The following is a 21,825-nucleotide window of genomic DNA, read 5'->3' as shown; positions in this document are numbered from 1 at the left end:
ATTTGGAATTACACTTGATTATTCTCTTCTGGTTCTTTATCAAGGGGTGTCCTAAGCAGACATGATTCTTGCCTATAAACAGCAGGAAAACTGTGCTCCAGACTTAAATTTCTTGAGTCTTGCTGGAGAGTGATACTGAAGTATGTGTACACAAGCTGCAGTGCTTTAAGTCATACTATTGTATCTGGAGGAATACGTAGGTATCACGGCATGCTGCTCTTCTGGCTCATGTCATGGAACTCTTGGAAGAGCTGGCATAGCGTACCGTTTCTCTCTAGTGCATTTCTGTGGGTGTGTGCCAGTGACGATGGTGTTAATCTCAGGAGTCCAGTGTTTCCTTAACGCAAGTGAGTTTCCTAAAACTTACCCAAATGACTGAGTAGCCAAGTGGCATTTTAAATGCAGTATTGGACAGCAGGAGCAACTTTTTAAATGGCCCGTGAGGGCGTAGAAGATTGATTTTTAAGATATTTATTCAAAAATACAAATGAGAAGGAACGCGGGGAGAGATGGGGGTGGTGGAAGCGACAGGAGACTGATACAGGTAGGTTCGGGAGGAAGAACTGAGGACAGGACGGTGTGGACGCAGGAGGAGAGAGGTGTGTGTGCGCTAGGGAGGGGAGTGCGACAGAAGCCAGAATAGCAGAAGTGGAGATGACTTTCCTATAGAAGCGTCGAAAATGCGTTGGAGTATCTTCCAGAGGGTGCTAGGGTGGAAAAAAGCTGTGTCATTCAGGAACGCTGTTCTTGTATCCACACTGCGTGATAGAAATGAAGGCTTCCCCATTGGGTGATGTTTTTGGCATCCTGTACTGGGAGATGGGTCTGCTGTATCTTAGGCTACAGAGCCTCCCAGGGTTTGTGCGAGAAGCCGTGTGACTTGTCCTGACCTCCAGGCTTAACGCTGTTGGGTTAAGATGACTTGATCTATTTTTACATTAAAAGAATGCACTTAAATAGAAGGAGCCCCTCGGTTTCCCTTTAATCAAATAAAAGGTAGTTAAAAACTAGTGCAAATCTCTAAATCTGCTTTAAACAATAGCAACTTATACCAGTGTGTGTAGGCAGGGATTTGAAACAACTGTTGGGATTTAGAAGAAGCCAAATGCAAACAGAAAACTAAACAGCAGTGGTTCTCTCCTCTTCCCCCACCAGCAGTTCCCCCGCTGCCTGCCCTTCAGCTCTGCCCCTCCACAGTCCCAGCGTGGGGCCGGGCACCGGCCCCCAGGCTGGGCTTTGGGGATGGTTTCCTTCCCTCTCTAGCATGGTAGAAGGGGGAACTGCCACAAAACCGTACAGCTTGCTCCTAGGAGAAAGAATGGCTGCGTTAAGTGGCTCTTGCTGGCACAAGGTGTGAATGCAGAGCTGGCTTTTGCTGGGCAGTAATGGAATAATTAATGCTTTACGTATAGTTTCCAGTGAATGTGTGATACGCATGTCCAGAGGAATTTGTTATTTGAATTAAGTGGCTTTTACCCCAGTTCCTGTCGCTCGAGTGTTTTCTTTCAGGAGTAGTGACTGTGCCTAGAGGGTTAAGGGCAGCTGAAGCTGCGGTTCGGTTCGTGCAGGGCTGGATGGGACGCCTATGGATGGGACGCCTACGAGGATGGCTGCTGGGGTGGTTCTGCCTTGCATAGGGTAACGACTTTCAAGTCACTTGCCAGTAGCTACTGGCACTTCATAAATGGTACCTTTGGGTAAACTGGCTAATACACCTAGCTGTGCTGCCCCTTTAAGGACGAGATGACTGCTGCTACTTCAGAGTGCTGTTTCTGAGTCTTTTCCACCAAAACAGCGCTATTGTGCTGGGAATACTGAGCCAAGCAGCAGGTTTTGGGCACTTACCAAGGCTTTGCTGAAAGAATAGGCTTCTAGTAGCTGTAACAGGCTGAATAAAAACCGCTCGCTAATTAAAGGGGTCAGATCTGCATATTCAATGTCAAGAATGTTCTGGAATTTATTTGGTGTCTATAGGAGAAAAACTGTTAAAGTTTTCTGCTGCTCAGGAGAGTGAAAGGGTCTGTGTGAATTTTTTTGCTCTGTTAAAGACAAAGGGGAATTCAGGGCAGAGGTTTGTAATTGCCAGGATGGGATGCTGGGTTGCCTTATCCTGGGCATAGCTCTGTATCTGGAATCTCCGTAGTTCAAGGGGAGGGGTATGTGTGGGTTTTGTTTGGTTGGTTTTTTGTAATCCCCTCCACCCCTGTGCATCCTAGGCATGCGTTATCAGGCTCTGGTAATAGCTGCAACTAAGGAGGAACGCAGGGGGCTTTTCTAGCTCTAATTATCGGCATCACTTGGATTAGGAAAATGTTTGAGGGACGGTGTTCATGAAGAAAGATGCTGATTTCTTGCATTAACACTAAATATTAAAAGTTACAGACCTGCTGCCTCTCTTTCTGTATATGAGGTAGTCTGACTACTGTCCCTGGAAGACTCTTCAGCGGAGGCTTTTATGGGCCAAGCTCTCTATAATTTATGGAGATTCAATTGTTGGAAAAAGCATGAGGCTGACACAGATTTTCATAGTGGATCCGCTTCCAGTGCGTGATCTTTGCTTCCATCTCTTGTATGTATAAGGAGAAAGTAGAAATGCAACCAGGTGAACTGTATTTTTCTGCTCACTTTTTCTGAAGTGGATGAGCCCAGGAAAGCATGGATGGATGCTGTCCTCTTGCAGGAGAGGAGCAAGAGCAGAAACAGTCGTTTGGACTGCAGATTGAAGTATGTGCCAGAGCAAATCTGTGCAAGGGTCTCTTATCTAGGCAAAGCCCACTCTGACCTGCCTGCTTGGGTTCATTTCCAAGCCGGGTGGTGATGGTGCTGAAGAATGCCTAACGTCCTTTAGTGACCCTTCCTATTAAACAAAGGCGCTACGCTTACTTGTCCTGAAAGCTGTTGTTTGGCTTGTTTCCTTCCTCTTTCATTCCTCCTTCAAACCAACTCTGTGAGGGCAGTGCTGTAACCCAAGCACGAAGTTGTTGTGAAGAAACTGAAATGTTTCATCCAGAATAACTTTAGATTTACACCAAAACCACCATTACCACCTTCCTTTCCACTACCACAAACACAACCTTGTTCTGAGAACCTTCCCAGAAAAGATCCTGGGTGCTCTGAAGTTAAATAAGACATGAGAATAGGAAATTCATGTCTTAGTAATGTTTGTTTGGGCCTGTAATGCCTTGAGTTTAGTTGTGTGACGCCTTCATAAGTTCTTTCCTCCTCTATTATTAGGAAAAATGGGCTTGGGAAGAGGAACTGTGAGTTCCTGCAGCGTTGTCTTAGTAGAAGAGGTATTGCTGACTTGCATGAGATAATCTCCTGGTTGCAACTCATTTACAGGATCTTCCTCCTTTAAGTGAGGCTTAAGCTAATATGGTGTACTTCATAATTGGGGCAGACTGATATGTGTGGACAGTTATGGCAAATCAGCTGATAGGTGGTAATTTGCTAAGCAGCTGGAGTTGAATTGTATCTGCAAGCTTGAAATTCACTCGCTTTAAAAATAAATAAGCCTTTTGTCCCAGTAAGTTATTAAGCCTTCTTTCCCAGTACTCTAAATCAGTGTGACACAAATGCTTCTAATGGGAAGATAAATCAAGATAGATGATGTTCATAGATGTTTCAGAGTGTAGAGAAGAGGGCATGGATAACGTGTCTGGAGGAACCACCACCATGGGGAAGTAGTCAATGTAAGCTCTTTGTGTCCTTCTTTTTAAAAGATGTCATGAAACAATCTGTATTTCGTGTCCAGAGAAGGCAGTGCCTCCTGGCACAGCAATGGTAGCTCTTGCGGGAGCCACTGGAGAGCCGCTTGGCTGGCTGGATTTCTGGTTGCCAATGCTAGATCTGAACTCTCATTATTGTACCATAAATGAAACATACATATTGAGAAGGGATGGTGTTCCACTGTTTCGCAAGTGGATGCTATGCGAACAATTAGTGGCTGTGTAGAAAACACAGGTAAATGTTTATAGGTGAATTTTTTTAGTGGTTGCTGAGGAGTGTGACTACCCCAGTTTTCTTTGTGACTACCAAGGGTGCTGTAGCAGTAAGCCATGCGTTACATAGCTTGCCTCTTAGCTTTAACTCTGCCCTTTCTTGCTTTCTTTCTCTGCAGTGCTGGAATTGCTGTTGGCTTCTATGGGAATGGAGAGACCAGTGATGGTATTCACCGGCTGACGTACTCGCTACGCCATGCAAACCGCACCGTGGCAGGTGTCCAAGACCGGGTAAGCGCCAGGGGGACACACTAGCAAATGGGGAGAGTGGAGCTGAGCAGACTTGCTCAGCACCTCTTCTCTTGAATCTGGCTGTGCCTGTGTCTCCTCTTCTTTTTTGTTAGTCTCCGGGCTTAGAGATGTGCTAAAATTTCCATTAATGGAGTGGTGCTTTCTTCAGCTCTTCTAAAAATACCAGAGCAAACACAGCTTGTTAAATGAAGTCTTCTCTTTGCTAGGTCTAAAAACAGCTTCTGATCAGCTCTCTTCCACACCCGGAAGAGGAGGCAGGCCAAAGCAGGCATGTCTCTTAGTAAAATCTATCATTTTAGTAGAATCAGTTGTTGCTGTGCTACCTCTAATTTCATGGTATCGTTCAGCAACCCTGATGGCTGTGAAATGTGTCCATGTGTTAAAGGCTCGGCTGAGTTGCCATCATTGGACTACTTGCAAAATCTACTTTATAGATGCTTATAAGTTGCTTTTGAAGGGTAAGCAGTCTGAGCCTCTTAAGATGGAGGACTGGTAATCTGGAAGCTGTCTGTAACTTCCTAGTAAGGATGAATCCTCTTTTACTTCCTTGACTTCCTGTCCTTCAATTATTTTTCTCTTTTTTCCGTTTTTCTTTTTTTTTTCTTTTCTTTTCCTTTTTCTTTCCCATACTATAGGTACTAGATACCACAGTGGCCCTGAACCAAACAGTGGAACCAAACTTGCTCATCTTGGAGGAGATGTTCACGAAGCAGACGGACTACCTGCATGTTATCCAGAAACTGCAAGGTCTCTTGGATGATCTGGTCAGGAAAACAACTGAGATCCCCTTTTGGAAGAATGAAGAGCTGTCCCTGGAAGAGCTGGCAATTCAGATTGACCTCTATGACTGGTACAGGTGCGTAGCATGCTGTAGGGTAGCGGTTGTAGCATCTGTTTTGGTCTGTTTTGCAGCAATAACGTGCGTGTTCTGGGTGGCTGAGCCAAAGGCTCTATATATTACTGCAGGTGCTCTTGGCCCTCCCAGCTGACTTGTTTCTTACAGCAAAATTGCATCCAGTTTAAATCAAAATGCATGAAAACAACATTTTTCTTAACTGTGTTTATTACCAGCTGAAGAGAAACTTACTTTCAATGTACAAAATCCATAGCTTGTGTTCTAACAAGCAAGGGAAAAATGAGCCACAGAGATAGCTACTCTTGTGTCTTAACAAGTGCATTGTTGTTGTCTGACACGTTAACTAAATAGAGTGGAAAACTGAACTAGTTCCATATGGGAACACCACACCCTTACATTTCTTTTTATTAAACTTCTTCAATAAAAGATTGCATCCAGTGTATTCCACAAAAGAAACCTCTGTCCACACATGTGGAATAACTGAAGCATTTTCTAACAAATGTCTAGGAAGTTCAAGAAGCTGCAATGCCTGTACCTCACTCACCTGGGGGTGTCCAGTTGTGTTCTCAACAACTGTGCGTGCTGTGTTGTGTAAAGTGTTGTGTAAATGCTTTTACCTACCTTGATTCCAGACCCAGCAAATATCCAGAGCTCTCTGGAGGTTAATCATTAGTGGTGGCTTTTACTTGAAGAAAAGAAGGGCTATGTTTTTCCCATGAGTCACCCTAGCTTCTTTATCTGTGCCTTTTATACGCCAGTTTTCCTTCGCAGACTATGTGTTGGTTTTTTTTGTTTTGTTTTGTTTTTTCTGCAGGTGGCTGGGTTACCTGGGCCTGCTCCTCTTCCATGTCCTGATATGTTTGCTGGTGCTCTTTGGGCTCATTAGAAACTCCAGGGCCATTCTTATGGGGTAAGTCCTGACCCAGGCGCAGTGCATACAAGAAGGTCAGCTGAATGCAAGTGCTTGCTAGTTTAAACCTCTAGACTCTTGTGAGTTCATTTCAAGAACTTCCGAGACTAAGCAAGTTAAATTTGCCTCTCAGTGTAGAGAGACTTTGTCAAGCTCTGTGGATAGGATTAGGGCTACGTGAGAGATGTTCACAGGAGGGTTTTTGAGCTATAAAATGCGATGGTACTTGTGTCCATTGCTTTTGCGTCGAAGACGAGAAACTCATCTGGGCAGTCTGCCTTTTGCTGGGCAGCATTGGTAGCCTCTTTGCTGGGAGGCAGTAATGTGAACTGTCCCTTAAATTTACAGGCTTTAAAAATCTCCCTTTAATTCTCTACAGTTGTGAAGGCATATGTTAATGGATGATAAGCATTGCATGTGTCTACACACCCTGGTAGCATGCCTTTTGTGTCACGATCTGCTCTTGTTTACCTTTGGCTGTCACACCTGAAGAAGTTTTTAAACTGAGAACAAGCAGTGGTTTGTACAGTTGGGGTACGAGGAGGAGTCTTGTTGCCATGGTACCGCGATATTAATGCGTGTCTATTTCTAAAAAGCACTGCAAATGCTGCCATGCTCAGGCCCCATTACAAGAAAAAAATATTCCTCTCCCTGTCTTGTAGCTTGGTTTAGCTTGGCATATTTGGCAAAGACGCTGGTATCATAAACACAGTGACAGTTTGACAACTGACATGGCCAAGAGTTTATCCTGGTACGTGGTGATGCCGTTAATAATTGGAAGGCGTATTCAGGTTTATTATTTGCCAGATGACTTCATACCTGGCAGGTTATACAGACAAAAGTCCAAGTGAATGCACAGATGGTAAACCCAGGGCTTAAATTAGAATCTCATTCTCTGTGAGCCAGAAGTTCATATTAAGGCATTCCCCAAAGGGAGCACATGGCAAGTGTGTCACAGCCAAGGAAGACGGTGAAATGCCAGCTTTAGGTCTTCTGGCCAACCAATCAGTTACTGACCCAGTCATCTTCATTTGAAGTAAAACAACAAATATGTCTTATTGAATTGATTACCATGCTCAGTTGGAGGCACCACGCCGTGTCATCCTTATGTCACAAAACCACAGAACCTTGCTGATCTGTGGCTGGTAATTCTTGCATCCATTTGGAAAAAGCATAATAAAGTCCTTAGCCATCTTATTCCAGAGTGCCGCACGGAGGTCAGACTGGTGAAGCTCCATTACTTCTGCAAGATAACTTACAGATCCATTCACAGAATAGGGATTGCTCAGGATTAAAAGAAGTTTGTAAACTGAGGTATAAATCTTTTTCTTTTTTTTTTAATGTAGGCCCATAGATTTATTTTTTTAAGGCTTTAGTCTTCCATGATGTAGCAGAATGTAGCAGAAAAGAGGTATGTCCCTTCCTTACAGAGATGCTTGTGCTAGGTTTGAATAAAGAATATCTTGGTTATGAACAGGGTTTTGTTTTGTTTTCTTGTGTTTCAAAGCCTGAAGGAAAAAGCATCCCTGAGAGAGCAAGCCAGTGTCCCTTTACTTTGAAGACAGGGATACATAAAATGAAACTGCTTATTAGTCTGCATCCCCATACCTGAGGGAGCTGAGGAGCACTTTTGCCTAAGTATCTCTAGCACTCGCTGACAGCAAAGGTGAAGAGCTAATGTGCTGGCTGGGGAGGTGCAAAAGCCTTCCGCCAGCGTGCCGTGCGCTAGCTGCATGTCACCGAGACCACTGCTCTGTCATTCCTCTGCCTTGTCTGCTTGAGAGCAGACACTTCCCACTATTTCTGTCGGTAATGAGGTCCAGCTGTCAGAACAAAACCTTTAAATCTGTGCAGAGGTGCACTCGCGTGGCTGTGGTAGGCACCTGAACTGTTGCTCTGGACTGTCTGCCTGCAGGTGACCGTCTCTCTTCTGGGGCTGTGTGGGGCGCTCAGGTGCTGTTTGGGTGCACGCAGCCTGGAACCAAAGTCAGGTGTCCTAATGCAGGCTGAGGCTCCCTCTTTTGTATCAGTATATTTTTGGGTTTTTTTTAATATGCTTTCCTTTGAATATCTTTGGACCAGCATGGGGATGGTGGAAGTGATGGGATTGTAGTCATCCATCTGCCAATCTGCCTTCCCTACGGCTACCCCTTTGTCTTTGGCTTTCCTGCTAGAAGCAGAGTAAGACACTGCTTCCACCCTCTTCTTTCCTCTGCGGCCCTAGGGCCAGGTAATGTGGGAACCGACAACTGGACATAAACTTCTCTGATTGCTGCTGTCCCCGTAAAATTGAGTGGTTTATCTGAAGATACAGTGGTTGGTGATTTCTTGGATTTGGTAATTGCTTTGGACTCCAAATAATACATTGTGTGAAAGGATCTGCTTGAAGTCAGAGCTTCTACATCTGCCATCTGTCTGTCTCCCACAGGGTGTGCTTGCTTGGGGTGTTTGCCCTGATTGTCAGCTGGGGATCCCTGGGTCTGGAGTTGGCTGTCGCTGTGGTAAGTGGCTCTGATCCAAGTCCCGTTCACCCTTTGCTGCAAGTTTATCTGACCGGAGATTAATGCTACGCTGTGCCTGTTTTATAGCGCATCTTGTCCAAAGTAGCTGTCCTGGCAATTTGCATCTATGAAAAGTACAGAGCTCCTCCTTCCTCCCTGGTGTGGTGTGCTAGCTGGTACTCCAGCACTGCTGCGGTTGTGTAAAGCAGTGCTGGTGGGGGGTGACGATGAGAGACTTCAGCCTCTGAAACACCCCCATAGGAGAGTGTTCCCTGATGTTAACCTGGCTCAACTGCTCTTTGATACCGGTGTTCTTTGATACTCCTTTTCCCTTTTGTCTTGCATCTATCTAGGGCTCCAGTGACTTCTGTATTAACCCCGATGCTTATGTCTCCAAAGTGGTCGAAGAGAATGCGGTGCTTAGTGCTGGTAAGTGCTGGGACTGGCTTTGGCACAGGGTACGGCACCTCCAGCTGTCACACGGGAGCGTGGCAGTGGCTGAGAATCCAAGGCATTGTTTGGAACAGAGGAGCGGGATACAGTGGGAAAATCAGATGTGTGTGGAGCTCTGCAAAACCAATGTTCTTCCCAAAGAAGCATTTATACCCTTGTCAGAAGTGCACATCTACGCTTTTCTTTCTCAGAAGAGCCCTCAGAACCTTTCTTCTGTCTTGGCCCTTAAGTGGAAATAAATGATAAGATGGAACAGAAGTTCCTGGATTATTTTGCTTTAAATGTAGCACTTCTCTCTAAGTGACAGAACTGCGGCAATAGCTGTGTGCCATTTGAGTTGTCATTTTTAAAACTTGCTCTTAGATCTCTATTCCTGAATCTAGAATACTTATTTTTATATCTGTTATAAACAAATATATATCATTTTTTCTCTTAATGGTGGCTATAAATAGGAGTCTCTTTAAAGCTAATTTAGAGGGTAAACGAACGGAAACAGCCACAGAGAAGTAAGAATTGCCATTATAAATGCAGTGTTTTGACTGCTTTGTTTATCCTGTTCCATTTAAAGCAATCTGCCTGCATCACAGCGGCATCCAGCTGAAGCACTGATGGATTTTGGGTTTGTTGCTCCTGATTTAGACTGAAGTGCTTGATGAGATGAGCGGTGCCTCCAATTTGGACCTTGGGCGAGGGCAGGGGCAAAACTGTGGCTTAACAAAAAAGTGGCTGGGCACCTGTCAGCGGGGATACCTTAAGTGCTAAAAAGTATTTTTCAGGTCTGAGTTTGCTGCTTAGATAACAAAGTTAACTTTTCTTTTCTCCTACCTCGTCTCCCCCAGTAGTTCCTCTCTATAGTTCTGTGTATGGTAAAACACAAATAAGCAATGACACTGATTTGTAAAAGGAGACACTTGTGGTTTTCCTGGTTCTTATTTAGTGGAATCGGAGAATCTTTGCCTTGTGTACTGAAGGTCTAGCGTATGGCCGTGCGCTTAGCCAAATGCTGCCTCTTACCGTGCAACTGATAGGAGATTAGGTATATAGCTGTGGCTGAGCACGCGGGGATTGAAAGCAATAAGAAATGTTTATGTCTGGAGGCAGAACGTAGTATAAGAGAGTACGTACAGTTGATGTTACCACCCTACAGCTTATTTTTGGAATGCCTTATTTATTGATTTCCTGGGAAGGAGAGGGTAGAGTCAGGCCAGCTCTCTTCGTAACAAAGAAATGCAATAAGGGAAGAGAATGAATGCTTAACACCCTGCAAGATGAAAATCCTCTCCTGGCTGTGAAGGTGACAAAGACATGGCTTCAGGTACCAAGCTGGCTTCCTGATTATTCAAGGAGGCAAACGGGTCAGTGAGGCCAAGGGGAAATATCTGATGCTAATGCCAGCTGTGTGCTGTGATAATTTGGTAACCCACATCAGCTCTGGAGCGTGTTTGATAGCAATTAGATTGACCCTGGGAAACTGAAGAAATGCCTCTTTGTGCTACTTCTCCATTTCGGTTGTCCTTGTCTGCTTGGCTCCGGCAGTTCTTTGTTAATCAGTACCATTCATTTAGAGGCTAACGGTGAGTGCAGGACTGACGTTCCTGTCCTTCCTCCTGTTTCCCCTGGCAGGGACAGTCACCTCCCCCGGGTGAAATCAGGCTCTGTTCTGGCAGCACCGCCAGCTATAACAGTTGTTGAGGCTCCATAAATAACAGTGAATGGGTCTAAGTGAAACACTGAAGAGGAGGAAGAGCAGGTGTTGTCACAGGCTTGAGTTGGAAGGGTGGCCCCTTCCGTGGGTTGCTGGTGTGTCAGCTCCCTGCTGTTAGGCAGCCGTTGGGTGTTCGTGAGCGCCTTTTCCTTTTTTTCAGAAGGAAATCAGTCTAACTTCTGAGCCTGTCATCGCGCTAGGCAGCTAGTTGGGAGATGGTTGAATGTTCTGCCTTCCCGTGTGGATTTTCACTGCTGTGTCATAACTTAATATCAGGAAGCTACAGAAATAGCTCTTGGTCCCCGATGTCAGGACCGTCCTGGGCACCTGAGCAGGAAGGAGTATCGCAATGTGAGGACTGCGGTGTGGCACTGCTCAATGACACTTTAATCACCATGATGGCTCCTTAGAAACGCCTTTAAAAGTCTGAAAGAAGTGTTGGTATCCCTTAATGTGCTTGAGTGTAAACTGTAGCAGCTGCTTTGCGAACAGTTCAGCCGTATGTACAATGAGAGTGAGGAGCTCAAGGAGGCAGGGCAGGCAGCTGGGAGCCACCATCGATGCTCTCCCCTCAGAGGAAGCCGCTCTGTTTGAAGGCTCCCAGTTCTAGTGCACGGACTCTTCACGCTCTCTGGTTTGCTGCCTCTGCCCTGTGGGTGATGGTGTCCGACATAAACAGCTGTATAGACAGATGAGGCTGAAACACTTTTAAGGTTCTCCAGCTAGTTTCACTACGGTGTATTTGACCATGCATTTTTTCACTTCAGAAAAAAGACGACTAGGAGAGGATGTGAGTGGGTTGAGGGACTCAGGTAGTCCGTGGAATAAGAATCCATTGGGAATTGCCATGTATGTAGGAATCGCCTTTACCTTGGGAATCACTTGAGCTGAAGTTGGGCTGAGAGGACGCTCGTGTTTTCAGTCTTGCCTAGGGGTCTGCTTTTGGCCGGTGCTGGGGTATGGCATACTGCGCTAGGTGCTGCCGTCTATTTTTAAGGATATAAGAACCAACAAGTAATCTCAAGAAGCTTTGTAGTGCTGGGTCAATTTTTCCCTTTAATCGCTACTTTTAGTTGTTGTTTTTAAATATAATGTGTTGTGATATTCCCAGCCCTATGCTCTGGCATTCAGACTAGGATGAGTCATCTAGGTTTGCATATTTGCAATGCTTTTTTGTTGGTGGTGGTTATAGGAGTTTTCATAGAAAAAGAACTGTGTTGGATACTGGGCAACTAGTACGTTAATGTTCCTATTTGTGTATTAATTGCTGTTTGCAAATCTAAAGAGAATTAATGGAGCTGAGAATAATCTGATTAAGTGCATTATTATTGTTGTCGTGTTTTTAGCTGGAGAGGAGATGTCCTTGTTTTGTAGATAAAATGTGCTGCATTAGAAAAAAGCAGGGGAAAAGTGGGGGCAAAGCCTTAATGCAGGTTTCCTGGCGAAGGAGAAACTTAAATCATTTTGCAGAAGAGGCTGACATATGTGCCTAACTCGTGCAGTATTCATTAATTGAGATAAAGCCAATGGAGTTGAACAGTGGCTGTATAATCAGCTCCTGCTGCTCGTAAAAAGACTTGGTGCAGCCAAGATGTTTATTTTCAAAGCAGGAGGCCATCTTCTAGTCTCATTCTTTTTTCATTGATGTTATGTTATTATCAGATGACTTATTGCATAAAATTAAATAAAAAGGCACAATCTGTCTAAACAACAGGAAGAGCTTTCTCCAGATTCTCTTACTGGAAATCTGCGTGGCGAACAGACACTTGCTTCATCCGAAGGAACTGCAAACCTCAGGGGATGGATAATGGAGCCTTTTACCTCCAGTCCAGCCAAGTTGGTCAGGCTGGATGCTGAGACTTCGCTACTCGGATATAAGCAGGAAGCGTTCTTGTCGCGTGCAGCCTCCTAGTTGGCCTCTCACTGATTCACTCTCGTCTTAGAAGCCCAGAGCTGAATGAAACAGAGGACTGACACCGCCACCGCCTCCCTTTCCTCTCTAGAAGTAAGGTCAGGACAAAACCTCACATGGGGCATGTGGTGGTCGCGCAGTTATTACTTGAGCTCAGCGAGCACTGCAGAAAAGAGTTTGCCCAAAGAAGTGCTCTCGAGAATCCTGCTGCACTGATGTTGGTGTTGAGAAGCTGTATTTTCCTGCCTGGTTTTATTGGACTCCTGATTAGCAGAAAGCTTTGAGCGGAGGGCATGTGGGATGGCTATGAGCTCCTTACTGAAGGCCCCCGATGAATGATTTCACCAGTACAAGAGTGGCATCTAAGAGAGAAATATAAATGTTACGCAGATACCTCCCTTTGCTGTCAGACTGTTGCCTTAGGGAAACAAACTCTTGGTGGAGAACGTGTTACCTGGGCAAGAAAATGCTTCAGCTTTTTCTGATGATTGAACGCACAGAGTCAGTCTCATTTGGGTGTATGTAAAATGCAAGCTGCTTAGAGAATGCTCAAGTAGAGATGAAGGGCTGGGAAAAGCTGTTCTAGGTGTGGGGATTTATTTTTTTTTTAAACTAGGATCTCTTTTTCTGATTGCTCTTTTACCCTGCAGACCTTCTCACTGCCTTTTGGCGGGTGCATAATGCCGTTTTTGCATTTCAGCTGGGCTTTGAAGTGAATAGTAAGTCTCCATGGTTGCAGAAGCAGTAAGTAGTTCTAGCAGCTGAAGCCGTCTTTAGTAGGCAGTTCTACTTTCCTTTCTAGGAAAAACAGACTTTGCAAAAATAAAGCATTTTGGGTAGTTCCCTTCCTTGCCTTCTGCTCCCACATTGCCTGCGCACCAAGAGCGTGGGTCAGGAGGATTGCTGCTAGCAACAGCAGGCACAGGCAGCTGCAGATGTCACCCTGCCTAACCCTTCTATGAACTGGATTGCCCAAAGGCCGGCTTCAAAAATCAGATCCAACCTTCAGGAATTTTCCATGAGAGGAAAATGCATCAGAAAGATAATTACAGAGAGAAATTGCCTGGAGCTGTTAGCAGAGTACAAATGATGGGTTAGTGTAGCTGTTCTCTGGACAGAAACGTGAGATTTGGTGTTGCAGAGGATAGCCTCCACCGGGTTTAAAACTGGTGAAGGTGCCTCCTGCTCTTTCCTCTTTCCCATCCAGGTGGTATGGAGGCGCAGGGGTCACGCTCCTTTTGATTTCCAGGCTTTGCAGCACAGGATCCCTTTAAGGGAGCTTCAGTGCCTATTGTAGCCTTAGTCTTAAAGCACCACAGCTATTAGCACACTGGTTGCGGTGCAGGGGAAGGCTCCTCCTGCTGGCTTTGCCATTTTGAAAGCACATTTTATGTACAGAGTGTCACACTTGTCAGCTGCAAAGCCAGCGCTACCGCAGTGAAGCCTTGTTGATCCTGCCTTCCAGGGTGAAGCATGGGAAGCACTTATTTCGCTGTACTGCTTTTCACTTCGCTTGTAACCAGCACATCTTTATCCTGGGCTTACAAGCTGCAAACTATGATGATATCAGGAACTCTCATCTGTAATCTGCCCACCAGGGATGATCCAAAAGGCCCTGAAGAAGTGTTTCTGGAGCTCTGTATTAGCGGTATGTCATGCCACTTAAGGCACCTACAAAGGCGATGTAAACTTGATAGCACTGTGGGAGACTAAAAGAAACTTCTAGCGGTTTGTTGATTTAAAATAAATAGGTGACAAGATCACAGCTCCTTTAGGTCGTCGTGTGTGATGCTGTGGATGGCTGCTGCTATGCTGTTCTCCCAGCACAGGTACCTTTTAATCTATTTTTCCGTAGCCGTTCAGTGTGATTTATGAACCTGGGAGGAGCAGCCCTTTCCTTGGCTCAGTAGTTGTGGACAGTCATTTGTGTGGCCTGCCCAAAGGGAGGCACACAAAGCAATTCTTGCTGCCCTCCTATCTACTCAGATTTTGCTGATTGCTGTTTAGAGGCTTGGCTGGGGAGATGTAAGCCATCCCAGAGAAAGAGCTGGTGGGGGGGAGATGGAGCAGCTGGCAGAAGCTGCCCCAAAGTAGGCTAATGAATTATAAATAACAGCTGTCAGGTTGCATTGCCAGTGTGCAGGAGCTGACAGTCTGTGTTGTACCACTTGGTCTCCAGCGGGTTGGCTTGCCGAAAGGTGCATTCAATATTTATGGGAAGCGCAGCAGAGTCAGGATACAGTCAGGTCTGCCTTCTTCACAGCTCCGCTCACTTGTGGTTGTGCCTTTTACTGATTTCTGAGTTGGGACTGATTAGAATACCTTTGCAGCCTGGAATATGCGTGACTGAAAGTCACCGGCAGGAGATTAAAAAGAATGGAGAAAAGGATGCTAGTCGGGGGGAAATGCAGAGTGTATGTGTGTTTTGGGGCTTTTGTCATCTTTCGCAAGCAAATGTCACCCTTGCTTTTGCTGAGCTGATGCTCTCCCATTCGTCTGAAGAGGAACTGTAAATGTTTGAGAAATAATCTAAAGGTATTTGGATGATCAAGTCTTTCAGAGCTCTCTCCCTGGATAGCATTATTGAGAATGGCGGGGGAAAGCCTGGTATTTGTAACTTGTGCGTGCTGGCAGTTGTAGCGTTATGGAGGGCTCATGAAGGCACCAGGCTGGTTTCATACACACTTGAATGAGGAGAAATAAATCTGTGTCTTCAAGCCTGAAAATAAGGGATGCTGCTAGCAAAGTACTTCAACAGTCTTATTTGGAAGTTTACGAGTGTGTCTTCACTGTACTGTGATTGCTGGTAGAGCTACTCAGTGCTAAGACTAACTTTGGGGATGTTGCCAGCCAATGATCTGAGGTCCCCCGAACAGGTAAACATGTTGCTCTTATCCTAATACGTGGAAAGAGCTTTCTTTCCTGATCAAGTCTGCAGTATTGACTCAATACCGAAAATACCTTTTTTGCATAAGTCAAAAGAAGGATGCAAAACAAATGACGTGCACTTCTTCTAGTTAAAGTCTAATTAAAGCCTTCTTATTAAAATCTAATTGCGTGCAAGTGACATCCATCATAAAACAGACTATTTACTTGTTCGCCCCTAATACCTGTCAGAAAGACAAGAACTTGTTGTCTTCCATCCGTTTCCTTGCTTGCTTTTCATTTTTAGGAAGTGACATTACTGAAAGTTCTGGTTTTCTTGAATTAGGAGGACTTTCTTTTGTTCTTCTACAGAACACTGTCTAAAACCAGTCTCTCCTTGAACACGACAGAAGAATCCCCAGTTGTGAAGATGTCTTTTTTTTGCCTGTTTTTCTTTTAAATGCTTGAACTCGTATGTTTAGTACGCAGTATATTCAGCACTGTGTAATAGCACAGGGATGCGTGTACGCACCTCCTTTGGCCCAACGGTGTGCTTCCACAGGTATTTTTGATAGCAGCCTGTATTTATATCACAGCTCTAGTGCCTCTCCTGTACTAGTATTTTGTGGCTGTGTAGTGACCTATCCGGTGAACTGAATTGGCTGAAAGTTGAGTTGTCTCTTTGTTATGTGCCCTAGGCAGCAGCCCGTGGCTGCTTTCAGTGACCATAGAAGGGTATTCTGACACTGGGAAGTTGCAGAAATTAAACATGCAGTTGGATTTATCCTAGACTGACGTCTTGTCTTATGCCTATACTGTGGATAGTGTTGACTTTTGAATAAAACCTTTTGGATGTTTCATCTAATGGTGTAAGTGGGGCAGCCCCATTGCCTTTTGCTGTTCACAAAAAAAAAAAAAAAAAGAGAAAACCAATCTTTCTTTTCTCCCCAAAGGCAGCTTACAAGGTTTCCCTTTCTCTAGTGCCATCCTTGCACTGTAATCCTACATGGAGAGAGGGAAGTGATTTTATTTATATTGCATTTTCATTTTGCTTATTGCTTTCAGAATTTAACACCTCCCTTGTGGCAGTCATAAAATACTGCAAAGCTGGAACAATGTATTTAGCATGACTTTCTTTTCTTTTGTCTTTGTAGATACTCTCCGCTATTACATTACCTGCAGTGCTGGGTACCCCAACCCTTTCCAGCAGGTGAGTGTAAGCATCCTAGCTCTCTTCAGCCCTTCTCAGTATCCTGCAGGGTATTGGTTAAAGGCTTTTGATGCCAGCAAGTTGCAGGGTGTTGGCTTTAGGGAGCACTCCACCTGTTGGTAAAGCTTTGGTAGCTGCTTTCCAGCTGTGCAAGAGGTGGCACTGTGATTTAGTGAGCAGTTTTTTCCAACTTCATCACTACCCGCATAGCTTCAGGTCCAGGATGCCCTCGTAGAAGGGCCCATGTGTGATGTGGTGAAGACCATGGCTTTGTTCGTGGCACCTCTGTTTACATGGCACTCCTAGAAGAGCAGCAACGCGGAGATAGAGCATCCACAATTAATGCCAGGGTGGGAAATGCCAGACTTCCTGCTTTGAATCTCTTCTTGCAGGTTCTTTTGGGTTAAACAGTGACAACACTCCACTCCCAAAATGCAGCCACTTCTGTGGGTGAGGGAGTGATTCTCACATACACCTCTTAAATCCCTTGGAAGTTGAAGGGTTTGTATCCTGAAGTATAAATGTGAGTCATTATTCTTTTGTGTGGGGGCTGAGGAACAGCACCTGGGCCCATCCCAAACTTTGTCGTATGCATCAGAGGCCAGAATGAACCCACACCACCCACCGTTTGGCAGACACCAGCTGCTTCACCATTTATATTTAGGATTTTTTTAAGTCTTGTCTTCCTCTGTTTTAAAGGGTGGGGTAAGAACACTTCAAGCTGTGGTATGATGCACCGTTGCCATCTGTTGCATTTCTGGTTGCTCAGTATGCTCTGACATGCTATTGCATGTGAAATTCCCATGGATGCTTTAATGGGATGGGAAGGCTGCACCCCAATACAAACAACGTCTAGTGTTAACATGAAGTCTTTCTCAGCCATCCGATTTAATAGAAAAATCCAGCTGTACTCTGCGGTGAGAACCTGGGTGCTTTGTGGCTTTCTCCTCCTCTATCCTGGAGCCAGCCCCAGCTGCGCAGATGTTTTTGTGTGTGTACATGTTTGTTTTTTTCTCCTGGTTCTTCCCTTTCCCTCTTCTTTCTGTCCGTATTTCTTCCAGGTTGGTAGAAGTCAAACTTAACCCTATCGCAGCTGCATCAGTGTCAGTTGGGACATCCTTAACTTGTACCATTCATACAGATAATGCTTCAATATTTGGGTAGTAGGGTTTAAGTCTTTTCCCAGGAGTTCTGTTGGTTCGTGTGGCCTGAATTGCTGAAATATTGCATGTTTTGTGTTGAGCAGAAGCTGTCAGGAAGTCACAAGGCTCTGGTGGAAATGCAAGATGATGTTATGGAACTCATGAGGTCAGCAAGCAGAGAGCACCCCACCTCCAAGGTAACTCTCCTTAAGTTTGTTCTCCCTGTACTTTCTTGCTTCCCTGACCCTTGAACAAAGCCCAAGATCACCTCCTGCTAAGCCGTTTCCTTGCTGTAATCACTGCCTTGTTGCTTACAGGAGTATCTTACTCGGATTCAGGAGGTTTTAAATTCGACAGAGATCAACTTGCAGCAACTGACAGCTTTAGTAGACTGTCGGAGTCTTCATTTGGTGAGTACTCAGTGACTGGGCTTGAGCTAAGAAAGAACAAAGCGGGTGTAGAGCCTGTAGCGTACTGATTACTTTGGAGTTTCAAATCTCTGGTGTGCCGAAACAGTTTACAACAGATTTTACTGATTGACTCCAGCAGAAAGGAGAGTGGGAATTTGGGTCAAGTTAGCTTTCTGTTTAAAAATCAACATAGGAAACTAGATAACATGCCTTTATACATCTACAAGCTGCAGCCTTAAGGTTTCAGGGGCCTTCAAGCATTTTTTTCTATAGCACGTAGCTTGTTGCCTTTCCTGTGGAGCGGAATGAAGGCTGCCGTATAGCATGGCCTAACTGTTGCCCTGGCTGTGTCTCTGAAGGCAGAGAAACAGATAGTCCGTGCTTGTGTTCTTGGGCAACGGGAGATAGTGAGGGAGCTGAGAGGCTTTAATGAAAAATGTGGTATCGTAAGTTGGGTGGATAAGCTTGCCTTGGCTTTTTTTTTTTTTAAATTATTATTTTTCCTCTCTCTTAAAGTCTTATTGTGTGAGTTTGAAAATATTTCCGCGTCTAAATCCGAGCTGGACTTCGTGAGGGGAAATAAGGGTTAGATCAGTTATGAAAAACATTGGGGTCCCTGAAATTAAAATAGAAATATGCTCTGGAAAAGGGACTACAGTCTCTTAAGTTGTTTCGGAGAATGTAATCCAGGGGAAGGGCTTTTGAATTAGAGCTCAATGTTAACTCTCTAGTGATCAGGAAATTGTTCATTTCTCTCCCCAGGATTACGTCCAGGCTTTGACGGGCTTTTGCTATGATGGAGTGGAAGGCCTCATCTACTTGGTTCTCTTCTCCTTTGTCACAGCCCTCATGTTCAGTTCCATTGTGTGCAGCGTCCCACACACTTGGCAGCAAAAGAGGTATAGAGAGGGTTTAGCTCCTGTAGCGTTGTAGAGCTCTTTCCTAGTGAAGACTGGCTATTGGATTTGTGCCCGTGAGCATATGGAGCTCTTTCCCATACAATCCCTGGAGTGTGAGGGATGAGGCTTTATAAGCACAGGTCCAACAGGAGAAAAAACAAACTATTGGCTTTTGCTCTGGCTGTGGTTAATATTTACATCTGAACCTTATTGCACTGGAATACCTTGTATGCAGAGTATTCAGTATGCTGTATGACCGACTGTGAGTCAAGTCAGAGATGAATGATTATAGCTTAAAGAGAAGTAATGCTTGAACTATGTGCCATTGCTGTAAAATACCTATTCTCTTGCATTGCTTTGAGGCATTTGTTCGAGTACGGGGAAGAGAATTGCAATGAGAAGCAGTTCGCACTTGCCTTTTTGGCTTTGCTCACCTGGGGCGGCTGACTTGCATAGCTAATAGAAACCAGGAACTGTCTTGTTGGCAATAGCACGGGCAGGTGAGATACTTGCAAATTGGGGGCAATCATCTAACAGCAGAGTTGTTTGGAACTAGTATTAATGATGGTAACCAGGCTGATCAGTAAGTCTTGAGCAAACCTTCGCTTCACTGACCGGCTGCTGCGCCACATGCAGCTATTAAAATAGCTTGGAGTTTCTGTTCTTGCAGAAGAGCCACAGACTGTGCAGCAAATCCTCTTCTGTGGTCCTCAAACGGGACTTTTGTGGTCTAAGCCCAGGCTCAAGGTTCAAAGTAAAATGGAACATCCTGAACAATAGCAGGAAGCCAGAGCCCGCCAGGCCTGCGCTGCCCACAGAGAAAGCCTTGGGAAGTGCGTCAGAACAGCACTTAAGAAAATGGCTGGGTTCCTTACCTCTTCCACATGCGGCTGCAGAGGCGATATCAAGAAGAGAATGTAGTCAGCCCGTTTGAAGGAAAAAGATTTACCCAGTGGTATCTCTTGTGCTGCCTTCCATGAGGGCTGCCGCCTGCCCTGCCAACCCCAGCAGGCTCAGGCTGCTGCTCTGAACTGAAGGATTCCCTCTCGCATTCCCTGGAGCACCATTTCTTCCTCTGCCTCCCTCCGGGAGGTGGAGGATGTCGTACTTAATTGCCTGTAAGAGCCTGTGCAGGCCGCAATTCCCTGAATAAATCTTCAGTGCCACCTTGTGGCACAGAAGCTGCAGGTGATGTTTGGGATGTTTTAGTGATGTCCATGCTGTCTCCCCTCAGCAACGAAGTGTTCCGTGTAGACGGTTTTAGTAGCTTTGTCAAGTGTCACTAAAATAGATTTCAAATCTCGTTGCTTCATCCCACAATTAGGGAGATGAAATCGTAGTGTATATTACATAGGAGGGACAAGAGAATGCTGTGGGAAGGGGGGGAAAGAACCAACTGGCAAACCAGCTCTGCTCTGCAATAAAATGGATTTAAAATCCTGGCGTCAATGAGCTGAGAAAGCCTCTAGACGCAAATGTTACAACTTAGTCCGTGTAAAGACTTCTGAGATTTTGTTAGAAGCTGAAGCAGACCCTTTTGTAACCAGAATGGGAGTTCAGAGAAGTCTACAGGGAATTATCCTTAAAAGTTCTTTGGACGTGGCTGCAAGAAACGGAAAGACACAGACTGCAGTTTTGAAGGATGCTTTCTGAGGGCTGCATGGCACTACGTCCCCACTGCCTCTCCTTCACTTTTTTTAAAAGTGCTGTGTATTGCAGGATGTTTGTCCATCCTTTGGCTGTACGACTGGGCAGAACTGTGCTGTCTGCCAAGCCCGTAGGGAGACTGCAGGGGATCACGCAGTGTAAAAGCCCAGATGGTATCTGTGGGAGGTCTGAGTCACTGTGGTGTAGGCTGTGTTTGACACTGCCACCCTGAGGCATCCCAAATGGGTATAAATGTGGAGGTGTGGAAGATGGTTGGGAGGTTCCTAGGATTACCATGGTTTCCTGCAAACCCCACGTGTGGGGTAATTGTAGGGTTCTAGGAGGAACTTTTTCTCCTTCTTGCAGAAGCTCAGATGATGATGGGGAAGAAGAATCAGCTGCTCAAGGGAGTAGACAAACACACGATAATCTTTACAGAGTGCACATGCCCAGCCTCTATAGCTGTGGGAGTAGTTATGGCAGTGAGACCAGCATTCCAGCAGCAGCACACACAGTCAGCAATGCTCCCGTCACGGAGTACATGTGAGTATCCCGACAAGAAGGCTCTATTGCGGCTTGTCCAGGTTGCTTCACTCTGATTTCTCTCGTCGCCAAGTGCTGTGAGGCTGGGACTTCTGACCAAGCAGTAGAAGTGATAAAGGATTTTATCCAAAGTGTCAAAAGGCATGTTTTCTGATTGGCATCTACTGGGAGAATAGAATAGCTTAAACGTGCTGCAGTCGAAAGGGTTGTTGTATTAGACAGCACGCTGCAACGTACGAACAGCTTTGTCCTGCAGGATTTAGAAATCTGGCTAGAGAAAAGAAGTAAGAAAGTATTGTCCGGGCTCCTTATTACACAATGATTCTGATCTCCAGAAGACTTAATTCTTCAGACAGAGCAGTTTTGCCAGAAGATTTTAAGCCTCCTGAGAGACCAAGAGTCAAGACAAAACCTGCAGGCTCCTTACACAATATTTGCAGGCAGCTCTGACAGCCGTTGCACTATGGAGCTACCTAGTCCAGGTGGGATCTTTAGAGCTTTCTCCAGAAGTGCCTAACC

The 21,825-nt window shown here is 45.2% G+C and overlaps 1 protein-coding gene across 2 annotated transcripts in view; it reads left to right on the top strand.

The window, feature by feature from the left end:
- The window catches only part of TTYH3 (tweety family member 3), a 79,534-nt gene that overhangs the window by 43,766 nt on the left and 13,943 nt on the right, over positions 1-21,825 (top strand). The window contains exons 3-12 of one of the 2 annotated variants that reach the window (XM_054212040.1): positions 4,121-4,232; positions 4,889-5,109; positions 5,924-6,019; positions 8,448-8,520; positions 8,874-8,949; positions 16,610-16,665; positions 17,912-18,004; positions 18,125-18,217; positions 18,980-19,116; positions 21,130-21,306. In XM_054212040.1, the coding sequence (XP_054068015.1) occupies positions 4,121-4,232; positions 4,889-5,109; positions 5,924-6,019; positions 8,448-8,520; positions 8,874-8,949; positions 16,610-16,665; positions 17,912-18,004; positions 18,125-18,217; positions 18,980-19,116; positions 21,130-21,306 (1,134 nt within the window). The remainder of the gene's footprint in view (positions 1-4,120; positions 4,233-4,888; positions 5,110-5,923; positions 6,020-8,447; positions 8,521-8,873; positions 8,950-16,609; positions 16,666-17,911; positions 18,005-18,124; positions 18,218-18,979; positions 19,117-21,129; positions 21,307-21,825) is intronic. The other variant, XM_054212041.1, reaches the window with a different exon arrangement.

Source organism: Rissa tridactyla, chromosome 8, assembly GCF_028500815.1.
Source record: "Rissa tridactyla isolate bRisTri1 chromosome 8, bRisTri1.patW.cur.20221130, whole genome shotgun sequence".
Classification (NCBI taxonomy): domain Eukaryota; kingdom Metazoa; phylum Chordata; class Aves; order Charadriiformes; family Laridae; genus Rissa; species Rissa tridactyla.
Note: the sequence above shows the minus strand (reverse complement) of the source record. Positions and strands in the feature narration are given on the sequence as shown.